The 22,089-nt window shown below is 38.4% G+C and overlaps 1 protein-coding gene across 1 annotated transcript; it reads right to left on the reverse strand.

The window, feature by feature from the left end:
- Positions 1-6,176: 6,176 nt before the first annotated feature.
- On the reverse strand, positions 6,177-8,222 carry LOC142524935 (uncharacterized). Its single transcript, XM_075629094.1, has 2 exons — positions 7,690-8,222; positions 6,177-7,560 (listed from the first exon to the last, which is right to left on the reverse strand). The coding sequence occupies exon 2, from the start codon at positions 7,330-7,332 to the stop codon at positions 6,316-6,318; it is 1,017 nt and encodes a 338-aa protein (XP_075485209.1). The 5' UTR covers positions 7,333-7,560; positions 7,690-8,222; the 3' UTR covers positions 6,177-6,315.
- Positions 8,223-22,089: the final 13,867 nt, after the last annotated feature.

Consider the following 22,089-nt stretch of genomic DNA (forward strand, 5'->3'; position numbering starts at 1 on the left):
AAAATGTTACAAATTTTAAATCTTTATCAAAGTAGTACCATCCGGACTTTGCTGTTCTGAAATTATATTAATTAATATTTAATGTTAATTTTTTTTGAAAAAAGAAGTCATTCAAATTTGACTGGATTAATCCAACGTGTCGGAATTCGTGACAGACTGTCATAGATTCAAACATGTCAACTATGGATTCATACATTGTCCATTTACGGTCATATGTTCTATATCATTCAAAAATGCGATAAGCTTTTTCACTTCTTTAATCAACAAGTAGCCAGCGTTTCTTTTTCAAACAACAGCGTTTTATGAATTCACACGATTTTCACAGCTTCAGCATTTCTTTTTACTCTTAGTTTGTTTTTTAGAATTTATGTGAGTTAATTATTAATTTTTTTAATATTGAAATAATTTTATTTTGTAATATTTTGATAATAGTTTTCATTAATTTCAGGTTTTAATTTTATTCGTTGATTTTATTACAGAAGTTCGTATTAAAAAATTCATAATGTAATTTTACTAATTATTGTTTTTGTAATTGTATTATTTATAAGTATGGTATAACAATAATAATAACGAACAATAGTTTTATTAATATAATTGTAATCTTGTTGATGTGCATTATACCAATATTTATAATGTTGTTAAATATTATATTTTTAACAATATTCATGGTGTAACAATAATAATAGTAATAATAATAAGACAACTGATAATAAACAGAAATTTGTATTTTTAAATTCATTTTCAGTGTTAGTATTTAAATATAATTATATTGTTTTAATATAAAAAATTGTATTTAATATGTCAGATGAGTTGATATTAGTGTACTTACTACAGTGAAATAATCAACTAATATTTATAAGCAGAGTTATGTCTTTTACTAAAAAAATATTTTTTGTAATTTTGTAAATGTTTTTTTCTTCATAGATATATATACTTGCTTCGAGAAATCATTGGCGGACATTTAAAATAATATTCTGATACTCAATCAATGTATATTTATAAATATTAGTTGATTTTTCATGCAAATGTATATATAACATATGTTTTTTAACCAATAATAATATGCAATTATACTTATAAATATGAAATGGGAACTAAAAAATATGTCGTTGTATATGTTCTAGTGTTCATGTGAATACGAAATGTTAGTAAAATCCTGTTTTCAAGTTTTATTAAATTCTTATTCAAAAGATGTAGATACTACATTAAATCTAAAAAATTATAGTGATGATTTTTTCATAGTGATGATTTTTTTATAATTAATTAGAATAAGTTTTGTATTAAAGTTCTTTTTACTAGTTTAAAATTTTTTTACAGCATATAAATACCCAATATATTTTTATAATATATTTAGACATGGATATCGTGAAGCTCTTACTCTACGTAGGTGTATATGTCATCATTGAAGATGAGACGGTTGGATATAACATCCCCGCAAGTAAGCCCATGAAAATCTCATGGTTAGTTACATTTTTTCAATTGGTGAACGATGTGCATCGCATGCTATGGATCGACCAATCAAAATTTTGCATCAAATTATCGACGAAATATTCTAGCAGTATGATGTCTCATTACATTGAAGAGCATGTATATATCACAGATGATGTTAGTCTACAATTTATGTTTGATTTTCTCATATTGGATTGCTTCTACTTGTATGTTGAATCATCGTTAATGTCACAAAACGTAAGATATTACAATTTTGAGGAAGTCATGCCAGTCATAACACAGTTTTGGGAACAATGGGTTTAAATGATAAAAAAATGACCTACATGTCATGTTGACGTACATTCAATTCATACATATTATGAGATGAACACGGGACTTTGATGTCACCATATCACGTTTCCCACCGAACAAGATTATGCATGAGAGACAAATAGAATACAACACGACAATGAGATTTTACTTCAGGTAGTTGTGATCATCATATCACGGTTCTCTCAGAAGTTGATGTTGAACGGGGAACACAACCATGAGATTTAAATTCATGGGGTCATGAAACAAATAAAAGAAATGTTAGACATTTAGTTTGCACAACTTTGTCCAACAAACTTGAATTCCCGTGAATTAAATTCGTGGGTGTGAAGCTTCTATTGGAAAGATGAATTTGTGACAGACTGTCACGGATTCAGCTATATCAACTCTTTATCTTTTTTAAAAATTAAATTAATCAAAATAAAAAAATCGGTTGAATCCGGATTGTGCTCCTTCGATAAAGATTTAAAATTTGCAAAATTTTTATATTATTTTATATTTTTATATTATTTTTAAAAAAGCCTACATTTGAATCCAAGAAGACATCCTTTCCTTTTTCTTTTTCGTTTTCTTTTTCTTTCGTTTTTTGTTTTTTGAAATAAGACATCCTCTCCATTTTTGTAGGACAAACGAACATTTTTTTATCATTATTTATTATATTTTATTTTATTAATTATAAAGTCTAAAAGTCAACCCACGCAAACCGTATGCATACAAATGATTTAAACTTGCATATTTATTTCACTTAATTGATTTTAAATACTTATTTTATATATTTTACATGCTTAAATGTTTAAAGTGCATGGTTTCATGAAATTGAAGGATTTTACCCGAATATTCGATAATAGGATGGAGAAAGAGACCGGGGACGACCAAGACAAAATAAATATTTTTCAATAAATATTTTCAAGGCTTATTAATATGATTAAAAATGAATAAATTTTTTCAAAAATGATATAGTTCAAATTAGTTTACGAGACAAGCTCGATTTTATCCGGGAAGCGGCTTTTAGGCAAACAAGAGACTTTTAAAATATCAAGTGCATTATTTTTGAAAACTAAATTTTATAAACTTTTTATTTCAAGTAAATAGGGGTTATTGTGCCTAATTTACCCAGGATGAGTAGGCTCAATTGCTCCTAAACTTGAAAGCCCAAAACCCAAGCTCATTAACATGCAAATTAAAATCTATAAAAATTGAAAAACTAGGACTTTTGCACCCCATACCAGCCGAAATCTTCACACACTTCACACACTGAATTACGAAAATACTAAGGGAAAAAAGGAGTCATCATCGCCCGTTCGTTCTTCCTCGCGCCCCACGTCGACGATCGCGTATTAGAGTGTTTTAAAACGCAAAGGCACGCTTCTAAACTCCCTTGACATATCATTCAATCCATAATATGCATTTTTTGTTTATTTTGCATGAAAATGTTGTGGTTAAAATTACTTAACGTTTTGACGATTATTTCTGAAGTTTTGAAAGTTTTTACGTAAATATGAATGTGTTATGATTTTCAACGAGTACGCTGCCAACATAGGATATTTAAGAGACGAAACAAGGGTGGTTCAAGGAGGAAACAATGGCTGGACAGTAAGAAATATGGCTGCAGGTGGGATAGCTAGGAGTCCAAGGGTTTCCTAGTAAAAACGATGGGAAGATGGCTAGGCCAAGGGCTTGGTTCAGTGTATGGCCTGGTTAGGGCTGGGCTAGAGACTGGGCTGGACGTGGTAAGATGTTAGGAAGAGTCCTAGCATGGCTAGGACTCCTTGAAAACATCCGAGGAGGAGTCCAGTAGTGTAAGGACTCTTCCGCGCATGCGTGCAGGTGCACAAAGGGCTCGGCGTTGGCTTAGGTTGGTGAGACAGGGCTGGAACATGGTCTAGTAAGGTCAAGGGTCGGGTCAGAGGCTGGTGCAGGGTGGCTCGATGGTGGCTCGATCATAACGTGAGGGAACTCACGCGGCTTGGTGCAAGTGCGCAGGGGCTAGTATTGTGGCTAGGGGCTAGTACGCTGGGTTAGGCTAGGTCAGAAAGGGTCCAGGAGGCTTGAGTGAGGGTGTGGTTCATGATGGTCCGGGGGTGGCTCGATCAAATCGAGCCGTGTCTCAAGGGAGTTAGTCGAGGGTTCGAGTATAGGGTTTTGGAAGGAAGGGTTATAACCATGGCCCACGGGGGTCGATTAATGGTTCACAAGGGTAATTTAGGTATGAAAATTCCTTAATAAAATTTTGGGAAGAAAATAATAAAGTTTGAACTGATTTGGGAATTTACACGCTTCACAAATTAGTAAATAGGAAATTAAATCGAAAGGCTCGAATTTAAGCTAAATAAAAATATTAAGATTTTTATTTTTCGCATTAGATTGATAGTTAAAAGATTTCAAAATTTTTGTTAATGATTTATTAGAGATTTTTATGATTTATTTGGAAGTCAGTATGATCATGTTAAATGTTGTAGTTGAATTTTGTTAATTGGCAATTTAGAGATTTTACGCACCTGAGATTTTATGTGTTAAATTATTTCGATTTATGGTCAAAGGATAAATTTTCAAAATCATGTTTATATAAAAAAATTAGTAGAATTTTGAAGTTAATAAACGAGGATCGTTTCATTAAAATAATAAGGATATTTAATTAAATTGCCCACGTTCTAATACTAGCCCCTTCCACGCCCCCACAAACACAAAGACGTGAAAATCTATACTGCCTTGATACAGATTTATACATAAGCAGTCATATTCAAGAATCATCATATTTTTTTATTTTATATCTATATTATGTCATATCTTGTTATATCCGTAATATACAAATGTTCTATAAATATATTAAAAGAGATTCAACTTTGCATATATAATATATCAAACCATTAATATGTCCAAATAATACTTAAGTAGGTGTATTATCTACCCTTCATTTTTCTATTAACTACACTCCTCTCAAAATGAATTTTATATACCAAGTAGAATCTGAAAAATAGAAATAGAGTGTAAATAAAATCAGCCAATTTAAATGTATAAATTAATAAAGTTCACTTGTTATACAATTAATATTTATCTTTTTGGAAGGATTAGGCATGATTAGCCCTCACACTTTTTTTTGTAAGAATATGTTATTATTATTATTATTATTATTATTATTATTATTATTTATTATTATTATTAGATGGTATATACAAGTAGAGACAATGGTCAAATGGAACTTTTACTCACACGCAGCCCATAAAAATTAAAATAAGGGGAAGACTTTCTATTGCATTGAATATGTAGCAACAAAACAAAAGAAAATGGAGGACAAGTCACGGAATCAAACCTTTAGGAATATGTGGTTTTCAATCCCCACTATAAAATCAACAAAAAAAACACGAGACGACAAAATCCCAAAAGATATATACAACACCTACTAGAAAGAGACGGAATTTTCTGTTACACTTGGCTTGGGTGTTTTATACTATGACAAAATAGCACCTCACTCTATCTGTATTATTATGCCATCAAGTAGAGCAAATAATTTTGTCCCCATAGTCCTATACACAAAAATTTTTTTTAACAGGATTTCATGAGTCTATTTGTCACACGAATCTCCTCTGTTTGGATCAACAATAAAAAATATTATTTTTATGTTAAATTTTATTTAAAAAAAATTATGAGTTTGTTTTATGAATAAAGATATATGTGAGACCGTTCAACAAAAAACATATTATTTAATCTATTATATAAAATAAATAGATCATCATAAAAACTATACTCGTTATCTAACTAAAAACCTCATCAACTCAATCCACATTTAAAAAATCAACTCAATCCACATTAAAAAAAATAAAAACCCTAAAAAAAACTTTCTATTTTAAATCAAACACAACTCTTTTAAATTAAAAATAATTTCATTTAATTATTTAATATCAGTTGATCAATAACTAACATTTTAAAATTTTATGTTCATGTTATCATTTCATTTATATCATTTGTACATCATCTTCCACTAGTAAGTATAAGGTAAAACTTTGTGTGAGACAGTCTCACGAATCGTGTTTTGTGAGACAGATCTATTATTAAAGTCATCCATGAAAAAATATTACTTTTTATGTTAAGAGTATTACTTTTTATTGTGAATATCGGTGTGAGACCATCTTACAAAAAACCTACTCTTTTACTCTAACTATAATTGCTAGATCTAGAGCGTGAAATCCAAACATTCCAATCGTTAATATCGGCAGTACAATTCAAAGCATACAAAAGTAAAATCAAACAAACGATTAAAAGTTGACAACATCTTCTACTGCAATAAAAAAAAGGCCCCAAAATTGCGAGTAAACTATAGAAAAATGAAGCCCCCTTTGGACTGCTCTAATAGCATAGGAAAACCCAAAGGCTCAATATCTCAATTCCTCGAATAAAATTTCTCTCCACGATCAAAATCATTGCTCCAGAAAAATCCCTCGACAGTGTAAATTCTTTTATTCTTGAAAGAACACTCCCTTCAAATTAATAATATACGATGCTAATTCTAACAATAAGAATTAATATAAATAATAAATATGTATCTAACAGCTGCAAAACTCAAGGGCACGCAATATTGTAGGCTGTTCCATTCATCACGGATGGTGTTCGGTCTATTCCGCTTGGCAGTTCGTCTATCCATTCAAGTGCTTCACGACAAGCCTCAAAGTCGAAATCGAAGTCAAAATCCGGTAACTCAACACATCGATCCCCATCCTGAAATCCATAAGTTGGAAGATCCTCGAATTTACTAACGAATTCATCCAACGGCACCATGAAATCATTGCACACCATGAGTGAATCGAGTTCGAAATCCATGTCCATCTCCACATCGATTTGTGACATCGCCATAACTTCCTCATCTGCTAGTCCAAGATAACAAGATTCTGCCGCAAGCTCATTCTCATCTTTGTATTCAGTTCCAAAACCCAAGGCCAACTCCATTTTGAGCACGGAAGATGGAGATGGGTGTGAGCAACTGGAGTTCTCGGATACATAAGCTATATCAGATTCTCGCTTCTTGTTCTCATCTTGCTTAGAAAATACATTTTTGTTTCCATCATCATTCAAATTCTTGCTAGCAGAAACCTCTGTGCTAATAGCCAGAGCCTCGAATTCCATTCTTTTACTTTCATACGCTCTCGATGCCTCCTCCGCCGTATTGTAGGTGCCCAACCAGACCCTTTTATGCTTAATCGGATCCCGGATTTCAGCAGCCCATTTACCCCATTTACGCTGCCGAACGCCTCTATATTTTCCAATAACAGGGCTCGGGCGCATCGGGTGTACTCGTTTCCTATTGGGATGTTTCTCCCCGGTGTTGCTCTCCTGGACTGAGCCCTCTGATTCAGAAACTTTCGGAGCTCGATTAAAGTCTTCAACAGGGAAGCGAACTTCCCGAATGAGCCTCTTAATTTTCCTCTCACGGGCTCCCTCATCATCAGATGTATCAGTAGCATCCGGGTCGCTACAAACAATTCGAACAATCCTCGCCGGTGGGATGGGTTCTGATTTGTTCCTAAATCTTCTGCTCGCAGTTTCTTGTTCCGATGCGATAGTTTTCCGAGGCTCCGGCATTTTTAGCTCAACTCAATCACTCAATAATCACTCCAAAAAATACCCTCAAAATGGTGTCTTTCAAAATTAAATCAAAACAGTAACAGGAAAAATCTATGGTCGCAAGTTTGAAATAAAAAAAGGCTCTATGCTCGTGAAGTTTGAAATAATCGAACCACTGGAAAACGGTAAGGATTAAATAACCGATTTATGTAATAACCTCCAAAACACTCTACTCCAAAAGAAGTCCTGCCACACAGACATATAAAACCCACAAAAAAATGTCAACTAAAACCCCAAAGAAACAACACAAAACCAGCTCCGAAATACACAAACAAGAACCGAAACCCAAAAGGGTTTAAGGAAGCAAGCTTTTACCTTTTGGGCCTGAAACACATCGAAACAGTAGGGAAGAAAGAGTGGGTGCTCCAAGGAGCAGATAAAGAAGAAACTGCCGAGAAACAGAGCTTCAACAGAGCCCCAAAAGCAGCAGCCAGATCAAAACTTGCCGACATAAATCTCTAGGCTCCCTTTACCTCAGTGAAACAACCCTTCTCTTCTTCTCAACACTTAGAAAAGAGAACCCCCAAAAAAGGGAGTACAAAGCGCATCAAATACACCTATAAATATGAGTAAAGACTAAAGAAGACAAACAAACTTGTGTTGAAAAGGGATTAGAATCAATCCGAAAAGTGTAGAAAAGAGATTAGAAATCTATGGATACTATTTTTTTCCACAATCGTACAAGACAAAGAAAAAGATTGAGAATCGTCGACAGAATCCTCGACGAGGCAACGTGAAATAGACCACTACTGTAAACAACTACTCTCGAGAAAGGAGAGTGAATGGTCCGGCAAAAGTGGCTATCAGTGTAAATATAGGTGCAAAAATGTGGAGTGGATAAAAGTATGTGTCGATTTGGCCATTAATTTCGCAACAACAATGTACTGACAATAAATGCAAATCTCGAGAAAAAAAATGAAAATTAAATGTCAAAAAATCGGGTAATGTGACCTGCTTTTTCTTGGAAGTCTGGCTTCTCTTTTATTTTTCTAATTAACGTTGTCCTTTTCACACTCACTAGGTGTATTTTGTGTGAGATTTTTCTGCTCTTCGCTTTTTTCTAAGCGGTCAAAAGAATGCTCATAAAGATGCGTCCATGGGTTATAAATATTTATGTTATTTTTGTTTCTTTTAAACTAAATAAATCATATATGATTAAAAGTTATAATATAAAAACATTTTATATATATTATATATTAATATTATGCTTATGCAATATATGTGTTGGCCATTAATATAACGTGATATATATATATATATTTTATGTATTTAAATATTTAATTTTTAAACAATTAAAATAAAGGGTCAATTATAAAAATTTATATTTTGTAGTATAAAATATAACACAGCATAGAATTTACATCATTTATTGTAGATAATATGTATGACATTGCACGGATGTATCATGACTGGCACATGACCAAACATATCAATGGAAGAACCCAACAACTTATTTTCAAACATTTGGACTTTCTAAAGTATTACGGGATTCGAATAATTTATATGGATATTTATTTATTCTATTACATCAAATAACGGTTGCACAAACAATTTATTTTATGAAAAAATAAAAATTAAGTTATGTTTATTTAAAACTAAATTAATTAATATTTTTTAACTGATTAATAAAAATAGATTACAATTATTTTGTTAAATGAAATATTAAGAACATATATATAAGTTTGGTCATATGTCTTTTGGCATTAAATTTTAAAATGGTATTTATAGGGTAATAATATTCTACTTGAATTTTTATTTTTAGAAGAATGGCTTTTTCTGGTTCTACTTTAACAATCTTAATCAATTTCACAATTAATCCAATCAGAATATGTCAGAATAAAAATAAAATCAAAAAGCAAATTTTGCATGATCCAGTGAAATATCCTACTTCATGAAACCCGTGCCTAAATACCGAACAAATATATTTAGTGCACAACTTACTTGAGTTATACAATTGGAGACTCCATCTTACTTGATGAACATATTCATCCACTTGAAATCAATTTTTTCTCCAAAATTCACATTTTTCTTCCAAATATAATATATAAAACAAATTCAATATTTTTTTTTTGCTGTATGTATCAAGGTTTCACTCACCATTTTTATAAATGAACAAGTACTTTTAAAAAAGAAGATTTAAATTCCGAGTTTGTTACGTTACTACTATAGCTACATAATTTTCTTCGAGAATTATAAAAATACTCCATGCTCCTAAAATAATTGTTTGCATGTAATGCGATATATCAATATATTTTTTCTATTCAGCTCAAAAAATAGCTGGAGAATAAGGAGACTAAGATATTATTGATCATGTAAAACTACAAAAGAAACGGAGATTTGTAACCGAATTTGAGACCGTCAGTAATTTCGGTCTCAACTTTGAGACCGAAGTTAGTAATATATGTCGCTAAATTTATTTTCGTCACGTTTATAATTTAAAATTATTTTTGTATCTCGATTTTTTATTATACTCACAAATTGGAGATCAAATTTTTGTTAAGGTCTCTAAGTTGAGACTGAAATGTTATGTTGGTCTCTAATTTGGGACCGTAATATTGTGTGGGTCTCTAATTTGAGACCGAAATATTGTATCAGTCTCTAAATTAAAGACCACAATATTATTTTGATGATAATATCTCGTTTCACTTATATTATCTAATTATTCTACTTTTATATAATCATTTAAGTATCGGAGAGATCATGTCGAGAGAAATCCCAATACCCTTTAACCGGTTTGTTCATGGATTTTAGGCAAAGATAAAATGATTAAACCACCAACATGAAGGAACAAAATTTTGGGAGCATCACAAGATATTGTCTCATGGATATATATGTATCTTGGATAAAATAAATCTTTAGCACATGTCTTGTAAAAGTTTGACTCGTCTTCAAATCCAGTATAATTTAAATTAATGGTGCAAACAAATTGAATCGAATTATTTTTAAAAATATATATAACTTAAAGTTAAAATTTGAGATAGATTTGTAGCTTTAATTAATTAAAATTTTGAAAATTCAGTTTTGAAAAACTTAAAATATATTTATTTATTATATAATCAAATTATATTTATAAAATATTTAATTCCACATACATATCACACCCTATCAAACAAAATAATTTGTGGTCAAATTATTCTAGAATAAAAGTTTGAACGTGTTCAAGTTCGGATCGATTCTATAATTTCGAATATAATTGATATATTTTCAAACTGGCATGAAAAACTCATGAGTTGGCTAGAACCTAGTTTGAATCATACAAAATTATACGAGTATTGAAGTGATCCTAGGTGAAAATGAGTGAGCCGGGTCGGGTGCTCCACCGAATCTACTATCAAGATGTTGGGAAAAATAAGAGTAAGACGTCTGGATTAACAGCTTGCTTCCCGGGATAGATGTGAACATCTGCAACCAAGAAGGTAACTACGTGAATGGACGCCGGAGGAGTGTCCGGCGTGACCACTCCGATGCTTAAGTCAGTGAAGAACTCAAGCAAAAAACCAATGTAACCAAATGATGGTTGTGAAATTGGTGTGGAAGATGCATTAAATGCACAATAAATATGTGTGTTTAATAACTGAATAGAGAGTAAATGCAAAGAGTGAACCTGATATTTATAGTGGGAGATGCAATGATGACCTCGCTCTTTGTGTTGGAGCATTAATTATAGTAGGGTGGCTGATTATACCCTATTATTCTTACATGTCAAATCTCATACTAGTCACATCCAGCCTACTTGATTTTGTCAACCACTTGCACTGGTGTCAGAGATAGGTTGGCCGCGCACACCCTACTTTGTCGGCGTAATTAAATGTGGCACGTTTATCGGAGTGGCCCGGGTAAAAGTGCTTCTCGGGCATTTACGTGAGAGCCCGGGCATCTCATAGCCCGGGAAGTTTAAGTCCGTGTGTTCTAATAGCCCGGCCTTTCGACTGACCTCTTCACATATATTTCCTATCAAGTCACTCCCAATGTCTCGGGCAGTTCGAGATCCAGATTTCTACAGACTATCTTATTGACCCGGGAATAATCCATCCTCCTGACCCGGGCAGCGCCCGGGACATCCCGGGTACTATCATCACTCCTTCCTTAAATAGTCGGGCTAGAGTCGTATTCGTTGTCCCGATTAGTCTCGTGCGCCCGGTCAGGAAAAATATTTGTCGTTTAATCTACCCGAGATGAGAGGGATGATGTCACCCTATCAATGCTGACGTAAGCCCTAGCATTAAAGCTGTCAGAAACTTTTCGAATTCCGAGAAGATAAATCATCATGTCGCCTCGAATCTCGCGCTTGTCTTTTCGACTGCCTGGTACAACTTCCAATGCATATCTGAGCCGCCCACGTGTCCTCCTATCGACGATCAAGATAACTTCTTACCCCTATATATAGTAGCACAGGAGTTTTTCAAAAATCATTTTCAAAATCAAAAAGGCGGCCAAACTCTTGCAATTTTCCCTCTCGAGCTTTTCCACAAGCTACCCTCTTCTCCGGCGATCTCTGCGATTACCAGCCATCAGTCGCCACCTTCGTTTCACTTTCCAGTAAGTCTTTTCTTCTCTACTAACTCTTTCTTCTTGGTCATGTCAAACTCCACTTCTTCCACTTCTGGCCAAAACGCCCAGGGTCGGTCGGAAGAGAACTCCCCGACTCCTTCTGAAACTTCCGTCCACATTCCCATAGGTATCCCCATCCCTTCTTCCCGACTCCTTCCTCAACCCAAAGCATCTTCTTTCTCCTGGCCTACTGGCACCCAAGGAAAAGGGAAAGACAAGATAGCAGGGCCCTTGTGGTTTTCTACTGTGACTTCTACTCTTCGCCCGGGTAATTTAGAAGAAATTAGGTCTGTAGGCTATATTCCCTCATGTTACAAAATATTAATTCCTAAGCCTGGAGATCACCCGGATACACCTCCCCCGGGTTTCCAAACCTTCTTCCTAAAACAACTCAAGAGTGGGCTCCGGTTCCCAATTCATCACTTTTTCGAAGGGATTGCCCGATTCTTTGGGCTCCCTATAAATCACCTTCATCCCAAAGCTTTCAGGATCATGGCTACCACCTTCATTTTGTTTTGTATGAAGAATTTACTTATTAATTCCTCCATCTTTCACTTTTTTATTCCCCCCGTTTTAACGACAATGTCTTTTCTTTCATGGCTCGCATGAAATATCGATTTTTGACAGACATCCCTTCCTCCTTGAAGGGGTGGAAGACCAAATTCTTCTTTTTACAATTTCCAACCCCCCCGACCTGTGAGATAGGCTTTGTATCCTCTCTTCCCGAGCAACCCGAGCTCCCTAGAGACTAAAAACTCCTTCCCCCCTTTACCCAGGCTTGGGACGTGATATAAGGCCAATCTTTCCTGTCCTCGATGTTAATTGGGGGGGATAACCTGGTGTATTATGGGATTGGGTCTCGTCCTCAAGACCCTGTCGACCAGATAATAGACGAGTTTGACCAGGCCGGATCACAGGCTGGTAAATTACTTTCCTTAAGTCTCTTTATGATATCTTGTTTGTTAATTTCTTGACTTGTTATCCTTTGATGCAGCCGAAGAAGACATGATCAGGGCAAGTCTACTTGAGGCAAATGCCAAGAAGAAGGCAGAGCAAAAGAAGGCTCGGGCAGAGAAGAGAGCCCGGGAGGTTCAAGAGCAGGAGGAGCGACGAGCCCGGGAGGAGGCGGAAGCCAGGGAAATAGAGGAGGCTGAGGCTCAAGGAGAGACAGCCCTTTCTCGGGAGGAGACCACCTCCTTCGTCAATGAAGAAGACCCGGTTCCTCTAAATCACCGTAAGAGAAAAGCTGTGCAGGAGCATGTACTTCAGACAGTGACTGTGGAGGAGGAGCTCGAGGTACCTGGCCAACCCCCTATTGTTCCCGGTTCCTCTGCCGATCCCATTCACCTTGGTGGAGCTCCCTTAGACTTGCCAAACCTTTTTGGCGATGAGGTGAGCATGGATCTGACCAAGATGGTGCGAGGTATTCTTCGTCCTATTGAGGTGGATAATCTTAAGGGACTCCACCCGAACCAAAAACTGTATGAAGGAGTTTCTCGGTCCTTCTCTGTGAGTACCATTCTTCTCCCTTTCTTCTTTTTTTTTTGGCCATCAATGACTCTTCCCTTGATTGGAAAGGCATGCAGATGCTTATATCTGCGTATGAACAAGTGGCTCTGGCAGCCAAGAAATCAAATCAACAAGCCTCCTCTACCCGGGAGATGTATGACCGGCTGCAGGGAGAGTTAAGCAGCGTGCAGGAGATTCATGAGCACGTCCTGGCCCGGGACAAAGTCAGCTGGAAATAGCAAGTGGACTTGGCCCACGCAGAACTGACCGAGGCTCAGAAAACCTTTGATGCCCAATCAGAAGTTGCCCGGTTAGAGATGCAGGCAGCCTAGGCCAGAAGCGGAGTCTTCCCGAGTTCAGGCTGAGGAGGCGCAGGCTGCTCTGGAACAGGGAAAGATTTCCCGGGAGGAGGATATGGTGAAATTCTTGAAGTCTCGGGAATTCAAAAATATGGTGGCTGATAAGGCCTTCGTCTATTTTGACCTGGGCTTCAATAAGTGTCTCGAGCAGTTTCAGGAGGCAGGCCTGGTTCCCTCTGATCGGGAAGACTTCCCTGATTTGGAAAAAGCTGCAGCTTACCTCCCGGAGGAAGAGGAAGAGGAGAAAAAACAAGATCCAGCAATAGACTAGGAATTTTATCTTTTGTTTTTTGTATTTTTTATTATTCTCGGGCTTCCGGCACCTTGTAAATTTGCCCTGGTTTAATGAAGTATTTTCCTCGATTTTTTTTCTTGCTTCTTAAAGATATTTCCAAGTGTTATGAATGATAAGATTTCTTCAAATATCTTAATGGATTCTAACCATCCTTCACCAAGTATATTGGTAATCGGGATATAAGCCCTTGGGTTCCATAATTAGTCTTGGTAAATAACTGGGGTGCGGGTCCCCGGACTTAGTAGATAACCGGGGTACGGGTCCCCGGGCCAGGGTACGGGTCCCTAGACTTAGTAGATAACCGAGGTGCAGGTCCACGGGCCAGGGTATGGGTCACTTGACTTAGTAGATAACCGAGGTGCGGGTCCCCGGACCAGGATACGGGTCCCTGGACTTAGTAGATAACCGAGATGCGGGTCCCCGGGCCAGGGTACGGGTCCCTGGACTTAGTAGATAACCGAGGTGCGGGTCCCCGGGCCAGGGTACGGGTCCTTGGACTTAGTAGGCACTTTCTTGAACAATTTCTTTATTTGATGTATAAGCAACAGATACAAAAGATTTAAACATAATATTTCTTCAAATGAAATGCATTCCAGGGTCTTTTGAGGGTATGTCCCTGAGAGTCTTCTAGATAATAAGCCGCCCCCGAACTAACTCTCTTAATTACTTTGAAGGGTCCTTCCCATCGTGCTTCTAATTTCCCCACATCACCCACTGGCTTCACTTTTTTCATGACCAAGTCTCCAGCCTTGAAATCTCGTGACCGAACATGCTTGTTATAGGATTTCATTATCCAACTGCGATAAGCTTCCATTCGAATGGCGGCCTGGTCTCTTTTTTCTTCAATCAAATCAAGCTCAATGGCTCGGGTTTGATCATTGTTGTTCGGCTAAGATTCTATCCGAGTAAAAGATTGTCCAATTTTCACAGGTAAGACTGGTTCTGAACCATAGACCAAGTTGTATGGAGTTTCCCGAGTAGTTGTTCGTGGTGTAGTTCGATATGCCCACAATATACTTGGTAACTCCTCCACCCAGTCCTTTCCTTTCCCATGAAGCCGGGCTTTCAGGGCTTGCACAATGATCCTGTTGGTTACCTCAGTTTGGCCATTGGCTTGTGGGTAGGCCACTGAGGTGAAAGATTGGGTGATTTTCATCTCTTGACACCAAGATGTGATCTTCCTCCCTTGGAATTGCCTTCCATTGTCTGAAATTAATCTTCTCGGGATGCCAAACCAGCAAACAATATTTCTCCAGAGAAACTTCATTACCTCCTCCTCAGTAATTTTAGCCAGGGGTTCAGCCTCCACCCATTTAGAGAAATAATCCACAGCCACAAGAAGGAATTTTTTCTGTGCCCGGGCTATTGGAAATGGGCCCACTATATCCAATCTCCATTGATCAAATGGACAAGATGCTGAGATGGGCTGTATGCCAGCAGCTGGGCGATGATGAAAATCGGAATGGTGTTGGCAACCCTTGCATTTCTGAACAAGTTGGGTGGCTTCTTGATTCATTAGGGGCCACCAAAATCCGGCTAATATAGCTTTTCGAGACATGGCAGTTCCACCAAGATGTTCACCACAGCACCCTTCGTGTATTTCTCGGAGGATATATTCTACTTCATCTTCTGATAAGCATTTGATCAAAGGGCCCTGATATGATCGCCTGTACAAAACATCATTTAAAAGGACAAACCTGGGTGCTTGTTTTTTGATTTTCAGAGCTTGAGCTTTATCTTCCGGGAGTTTGTCATGGACCATATACTCAATTAGAGGAGTCATCCATGAGCTTGTCCGAGTCGGTGGTACTTCCTCATCAACAGAAATTACTAACCGGGTAAAATACATGACTTCCCGGGTGCATGTGTCCAACATAGAGGCAGCCAATTTGGCTAAGGTATCAGCCTCCTCATTTTCTTCTCTAGGAATCTGTTCAATGCTCCAGTCGGTTAGAAATGCTGCCCGGGCCGTGATGAGTCCTAGATATTTGAGCATTTTTTCATTCTTGGCCTCATACGTCCCTTTTATTTGCTGGGTGACCAGTTGAGAATCTGAGTAAATAATGACCCGGGAAGCACCGACTTCCCGGGCAGCTTGCAACCCTACCAGAACGGCTTCATACTCAGCTTCATTGTTGGTGACTCTGAAATCGATTTTTAGAGCCAAGTTGATCTTTTCTCCTGATGGAGCAATTAAAACCACCCCAACTCCACACCCCGACAAATTTGATGCCCCATCAACAAAAATTCTCCATACTTCCTCTTCTCCCGGTTGAATCATCTCTATCAAGAAGTCTGTCAATACCTGGCTTTTATAGCAACTCGAGGTTTATATTCAATGTCATATTCCCCGAGCTCTATAGTCCACTTAACTATTCTTCCCGAGACTTTAGCATGTGTCATGATTCTCCCGAGTGGAGAATTAGTGAGAACCACAATTGGATGTGAGAGGAAATAAGGTCTCAGCTTCCGAGCAGTGACCACCAGGGCCAGGGATATTTTTCCACTTCGCTGTAATTTAACTCGGCTCCTCTGAGGGCATGACTGACATAATACACTGGTTTTTGGTCGGTTTCTTCCTCTTTGATAAGTACGGAGCTAACGGGGTGCTCAGTAGCAGATAAATAAACCCACAGTTTTTCCCCGGGTTCTGGTTTCACCAAAACAGGCAACTCGGCCAAATGCTTCTTCAAGTCTTGAAAAAATTGCTCACATTTTTCATCCCAGCCAAATTTTTGTGCTTTTCTCAAAATTTGAAAAAATGGATAACTTCGATGAGCAGACCGGAAGATGAAACGTGACAGGGCCGCAATTTTCCCGATCAATTTTTGTACTTCCCGGACGGAGCGGGGGGAAGGCATGTCAACTATTGCTTTGATCTTTTCTGGGTTTACTTCAATTCCCCGATCAGTTACCAAGAAACCCAAGAATTTTCCACTCCTGACCCCAAACATACATTTTGCCGAGTTGAGCTTTATTCCTTACTGTTTCAAAGTGGTGAAGGTCTCGGCAGGAGACTTCCCTGGTCTTGATCAGGATATCATCCACATATACTTCAACGTTCCTGCCTATTTGCTTCTGAAAAACGTGATTCATCAAGCGTTGATATATGGCCTCAGCATTCTTTAATCCAAAAGACATAACCACATAGCAGAAGGTGCCCCCGGAAGTGATAAAACTGGCTTTATTTTGATCTTAATGAGCTAAAGAGATTTGGTGGTACCCTTGGTAAGCATCCAGAAAGCTTAATAACTCGCACCAGGACGTTGAGTCCACCAGTTGATCAATCCGGGGGAGTGGATAACAATCCTTGGGGCAGGCTTTATTCAAGTCGCGGAAATCGACACACATCCTCCATTTTCCAGTAGCTTTTGGAACAAGAACCACATTTGAGAGCCAAGTGGGGAATTGAACCTCCCGTATGTGGCCGGTCGTAGCAGCTCTCCCACCTGCTCATCAATGACTTTATCTTTTTACAGGCCAAAATGCCTTTTTTTCTGCTTCACGGGCCGGGATCCCGGGAGGATATTTATTATGCTCAGCCACTTGTGGTAAGATCCTGACTAGTTCCTGTTGAGACCAGGCGAACACATTAATGTTAGCTTTTAAACAATTCAAGAGTCTTACCCGGGTGGAGACTTCAAGATCCCGGGCCAACCGGATATGCTTTCTTGGCTCAATCTCCAACGCTTCCTACTCTTCTTCTGCAACAAAATGTACTTCCCTTTCCTCGGCTACCTCTTCCACTCGATTCACTAACTTCCCTTTGTCTTCTCTCCTTGCCTTCTTCTGATCCACTCGGACAGTCTCCCCATAACACTTCCGAGAAGAGGGCTGATCTCCCTTGACTTCCCTGACTTGCCCTCGTACTGAAAATTTAATTTTTTGATGATAAGTGGAGGCCACGGCTCTCATCTCATTCATAGCCGGTCTCTCCAGGATGATATTGTACGAGGACGGGGCATCCACCACTATAAAGATTTTCATGACTGTCTTCCTCAAATCCCCAGTTCCCAGGGTCAACGGCAAGGTTATTTCCCCTTCAGGGTACACTGCATGACCCGCAAAGCCAAATAGGGCAATCTCAACTGCCTCTAATTGATACTCGTGTAAATCCATATGAACCAATGCTTTCTTGAAGATGACATTGACAGAGCTGTCATTGTCAACGAATACTCTCAACACATCGTAATTAGCCACTCGGGCTTGAATAACGAGAGCATCATTATGGGGTAGACTAACTCTCCTGAGGTCTTCAGGGCCAAAGCTTATAACTGGCTCATTCCTCCCCCTCCCATCAACTTCAAAGCACTCCATCCTGCTTCTTGATTTTCGAGCCCGGTTGGAATCAACATCTGTAGATCCTCCTGAAATCATCTTTATTATTCCTCGACTTGGGGAGGCATTTCTTTTCTCTTGCTGTCTACCTCTTTCCTCCTACCAGACTCCTTTCTTAGTGTTCGGCAATTATTGGTATTGTGAGAACATTCTTTGTGAAGGGTGCAGAACCCTTTCTTTTCTGATCTTGATGGTGGTGCTGTTGGATTTGGGCGAGGAATCATATCCGAGCTACATTCTTGGATTTCCCGATCTCGATTCATTCTCAAAGGGACGTGGGAGAAATGCCCTGGACCACTTTTCTTGTGAGCTCTCTCCTCGGGTCTGACAACCCGGTCTCCTCTGGCTCTTTTGGTTCTGCGCATCTTCCATGTTGATGTATTTCTCTGCCCGGGACAAGAGATCTTCGAAGTTCCCGGGCAATTTTTTTGTGAGGGATCGAAAGAAATCTCCCTCCTACAATCCTTGCATAAAATCTTAACTTTTGTCTCTGGAGCACATGCGGGGACCTCCAAAGCTACTTGATTAAATCGCTTGATGTAAGTTCTTAGAGTTTCATCTTGGCCCTGCCTTACTTCAAACAGAATGAAGGCAGTCTTCTTGTATTTCTTGCTGCTACTGAACTGGTGCAAGAATATTTTTTGAAAGTCTTCAAAAGAATGAATGCTCTGAGGCGCCATCCCTTCGAACCATCTCTGGGCCGAGTCGACCATGGTGGTCAGGAATACTTTACATTTGATTTGATCTCCGTAGCAATGTAACATAGCCATGTTTTCAAACCGAGCTAGATGTTCTTCGGGGTCAGAACTACCATCATAATCTTTGATTTTGGCTGACTTGAAGTGCCCAGGAAGTGGTTTCCGGACAATGATATCGGAGAATGGGCAACCCTTGGCCATTTGAGCACTGCTTTTAGAACCAACTTGTCCCTCCAACACTCTCACCTTCTTCCTTAATTCTTCTAACTCCTCTGCCACAGTAGGAGATTTAGAACCTGCACTTGACTCACTCTCTTCTTCCCTTCTCTCTTCCTCCCGCTGCTGCTCACGTTCTTGCTCGGGGTGGCTGGAATGATGAGTAGGGGTTTTCTTTGCCATGGCTGTCTGAACAGCATCAGCTACAATTCTGGTCAATTCCTCAGGTGTTAAATGGATGGTAGGCTGGGGACAATTGGGTGGCTGACCACCTACATCAGAGAGACGAGTGTTGTTCTCTTCCTGGATCCGGGATGTGTCTTGGTTTCCTCTCCTAGTATGAGCCATATCAACGCCTTATAACTCAGAATTTCCCAGAGACTGTGCCAATGATGTGATCCGGGTGAAAATGAGTGAGCCGGGTCGGGTACTCCACCGAATCTACTATCAAGATGTTGGGAAAAATAAGAGCAAGACGTCTGGATTAACAGCTTGCTTCCCGTGATAGATGTGAAAATCTGCAACCAAGAAGGTAACCACGTGAATGGGCGTCGGAGGGGTGTCCGGCGTGACCACTCCGATGCTTAAGTCAGTGAAGAACTCAAGCAAGAAACCAATGTAACCAAATGATGGTTGTGAAATTGGTGTGAAAGATGCAGTAAATGTACAATAAATATGTGTGTTTAATAACTGAATAGAGAGTAAATGCAAAGAGTGAACCTGATATTTATAGTGGGAGATGCAATGATGACCTCGTTCTTTGTGTTAGAGCATTAATTATAGTAGGACGGCTGATTATACCCTATTATTCTGACATGTCAAATCTCATACTAGTCACATCCAGCCTTCTTGATTTTGTCAACCAATTGCACTGGTGTCAGAGATAGGTCGGTCGCGCACACCCTACTTTGTCAGCGTAATTAAATGTGGCACGTTTATCAGTGTGGCCCGGGTAAAGTGCTTCTCGGGCATTTACGTGAGAGCCCGGGCATCTCATAGCCTGGGTACTTAAAGTCCGTGTGTTCCTATGGCCCGGCCTTTCGACTGACCTCTTCACATATATTTCCTATCAAGTCACTCCCAATGTCCCGGGCAGTTCGAGATCCAGATTTCTACAGACTATCTTATTGACCCGGGAAAAATCCACCCTCCTGACTCGGGCACTACCCCTGGCCCGGCTTCATGGCTCGGGACATCCCGGGTACTATCCATGACCCGGGACATCCCGGGGTATCAAGTATGTCATTTGTGAGAGGTCTCAGGAATCATTATATGTGAGACGGGTCAACCCTATCGATATTCATAATAAAAAGTAATATTCTTAGCATAAAAAAGTAATACTTTTTCATGGATGACCCAAATAAGATATCTGTCTAACAAATACGACCTGTGAGATTGTCTCACACAAGTTTTTGTCAAATTACATTGTGTGAATAACTTATTAAAAGAAAAGATCATATATCTTAGTGATTTTCAATGGAAGGACCAATGGGATTGGGTGCACAGTGGAGAAGAGTGGCCATCAAGCGAGCAGCTGGGGCGTTGGACTCTTGTTTAGGCGGAGTAAATGCCATGACTCGGCTACGCAACACTGCTTCATTTGGAGTTGAGCCAAGCTAATGAATGCATTTATTGGTAGGAGTAGTAATTTTGACTTATTGCTATATTATAAAGTTGATGGTTTTTGTTTTGCGAATTAATGGATACAATCTTAATAAAAGACAGAATCGGAATCGAATTATTTGGATATAGTTTTGGTTTGAAATGACTTATATAGATACGATTCAGACACTATGGCAAATTTTTCGCCACGGACTCTTCATAAAAACTCAGTTCAAAAATGGGAAAAACATTTGTTTGCGTTTTAATGGTTACTTTTTAAATAGTTAAATTCCCAAATTTTCAATACTTCCTCACAAAATAGGTACATAATTGATGAGATCCGAGCGAATTGGATGAGCAAGGTCGGGGCAATCCATCGGATCTGATTAGAGTTTTTGTTTAGGAAAAATGAGAAGGAGATATATCTTGTGGTGAAGGTATATCTCTGTATAATATGGGTGCAAGTGTAACCTGAAAATAAGAAAATGAACTCGTGAATGGGCGTCGGATGAGTGTTCGACGTGATCACTCCGATGCTTAAGTCAGCAGGTGTAGATGGTGAAGATAACTAGTGTAGCTTTTTAGAGAAATAAATGCTACTGGTGTAAATATATGTGTGAATATATGTCTTTAATGCAAATAGAACATGTTATTTATAAGAAGGAAAAATATGAATTTTTCTTGTTTTCAGTGCCTACTTACCACTTGCAGCCGCTGCCACCTACTTACTGACATGACGTCGCTACTTTCCACTATATCACATCAGTATGATTCTGTCAGGTACGTTTATCGATGTAAGATTTTACCTGTTCTCGCACTCGAGTACGACAATATTATCGAGGCTTCCCGGGTAGTGAGTCATCCGGGAGCTTGGATGAGAGTTCGGGCTTCTGGCAACCCGGGAAGAAGATATCTCGGAAACTCACCTGCCCCGCCTCTGACGAACTCTTCATGCAAATTGACCCTTATTTGGGATATCCATATAATATCCCGGGTCATCCATGACCGCGCTCTAATTGGGGTATCACCACCTATCCCTTAAATAGTCGGGCTATAGTCAAACTCGCTGTCCCGATCAGTCATGCTTTGACTTCAAAAAGATGATCAATTCGGTTTATAAAAGCATCGGGTGCTTCATGTCTCCCAG

The sequence above is a fragment of the Primulina tabacum genome, chromosome 14 (assembly GCF_025594145.1).
Source record: "Primulina tabacum isolate GXHZ01 chromosome 14, ASM2559414v2, whole genome shotgun sequence".
NCBI classification, from domain to species: domain Eukaryota; kingdom Viridiplantae; phylum Streptophyta; class Magnoliopsida; order Lamiales; family Gesneriaceae; genus Primulina; species Primulina tabacum.